The sequence below is a fragment of the Rattus rattus genome, chromosome 5 (genome assembly GCF_011064425.1).
Source record: "Rattus rattus isolate New Zealand chromosome 5, Rrattus_CSIRO_v1, whole genome shotgun sequence".
In the NCBI taxonomy this organism is placed as follows: Eukaryota; Metazoa; Chordata; class Mammalia; order Rodentia; family Muridae; genus Rattus; species Rattus rattus.
The window spans coordinates 71,351,094-71,352,578 of record NC_046158.1 but is presented as its reverse complement, the minus strand read 5'-3'; the positions used below and the strand labels follow the sequence as shown (position 1 = coordinate 71,352,578).

At 36.8% G+C, this 1,485-nt stretch overlaps 1 protein-coding gene across 1 annotated transcript; it reads left to right on the top strand.

Moving 5' to 3' along the window:
- The first annotated feature begins 324 nt into the window (after nucleotides 1-324).
- LOC116900466 (olfactory receptor 4A16-like) lies at nucleotides 325-1,248 on the top strand. Its single transcript, XM_032902203.1, has one exon. The coding sequence runs from the start codon at nucleotides 325-327 to the stop codon at nucleotides 1,246-1,248; it is 924 nt and encodes a 307-aa protein (XP_032758094.1).
- The last annotated feature ends 237 nt before the right edge of the window (nucleotides 1,249-1,485 follow it).

Sequence of the window (1,485 nt, the reverse complement as noted above, 5' to 3'; positions counted from 1 at the left end):
GAGAAGAATATATGGAGTTGGTCAATCAGGTGGTTCGTTAAAAATTAAGAATAACAAGTTGAATAAAACCCTAGGTAAACTACCCACTGCATCTTGACATATGACATTACATTTGTAGGTTCAACAAAATCCTCTGAGGGGAAGGAGTTAACAGAAGATTTCTGGAGATCATTGGAAGAAGAAGGAGAAATGGTTATCTATGGGACAGATAGTGATGATGAGTTTAATGCAATAATGGCATTGAACTGATGGTCAAGATCACAACTTCATGGCAGAGTCTGTTCAAGACCTTTAATCAGTAAATCCAGACTTTTAAGAGGGCCAATGGGACAGAGAAGTAATGTCACAGAGTTTGTTCTCCTGGGTCTCACTCAAGATCCTACTGGGCAAAAAGCATTGTTTGTCATGTTTTTACTCATCTACATTGTGACTATAGTAGGTAACCTACTCATTGTGGGGACAGTCATAGCCAGTCCCTCCTTAGCGACTCCAATGTACTTCTTCCTTGCCTATCTGTCACTTCTGGATGCTGTTTATTCCACTTCTATTTCACCCAAGTTGATGATAGACTTGCTCTGTAATAGAAAAACAATTTCCTTTTCAGCTTGTATGACTCAGCTCTTCTTAGAGCATCTACTTGGTGGTGCTGAGGTCTTCCTTCTTATGGTGATGGCCTATGATCGTTATGTGGCCATCTGTAAACCACTGCATTATTTGATTATCATGAATAGGAGGGCTTGCTTCCTCCTATTGGTGGTTTCCTGGGCTGGAGGCCTTACACACTCTGTAGCTCAACTTCTCTTTGTATATAACCTTCCCTTTTGTGGTCCAAATGTCATTGACCACTTCATCTGTGACATGTACCCATTATTAGGACTTGCATGCACTGATACATATTTTATTGGCCTCACTGTGGTTGCCAATGGTGGAGCAATATGTATGTTAGTCTTTATCATTCTCATAATTTCCTATGGAATCATTCTAAAATCTCTTAAGACTCACAGTCAGGAAGGGAGACAGAAAGCTTTATCCACTTGCAGTTCCCACATCATGGTGGTTGGCCTTTTCTTTGTTCCCTGTATTTTCATGTATGTTAGACCTGTTCACAACTTTCCAATTGATAAATCCATTACTGTTTTTTATACAATTGTCACTCCTATTTTGAATCCTTTAATATATGCCTTGAGAAATTCAGAGATGAAAAAGTCTATGGAAAATCTAATGTATAAGGTTTTTCGTAGAGTTTGAATAATAATGTCTTCTTACTGATGGTGCTAGTAATCAATGTAACAAAAAAAGCAACCCATTTTAAGCAGCTGTGATAGAATTCATTCAATGTATGTATATGGGTAATTTTTCTTTAAAGAATTCCATTAGAAATAAATATTGAAATAATCTCTTATGTATAAAATTAAGTCTTTGGCTGTACAACAATGAATGTGCCTGATCTCATCTATTAATTAATTTAATGGATATTTTATGGAA

Coding starts and splice junctions, on each gene's coding strand:
- LOC116900466 (XM_032902203.1), top strand. CDS start 325: ATGGGACAGAGAAGTAATGTCACAGAGTTTGTTCTCCTGGGTCTCACT.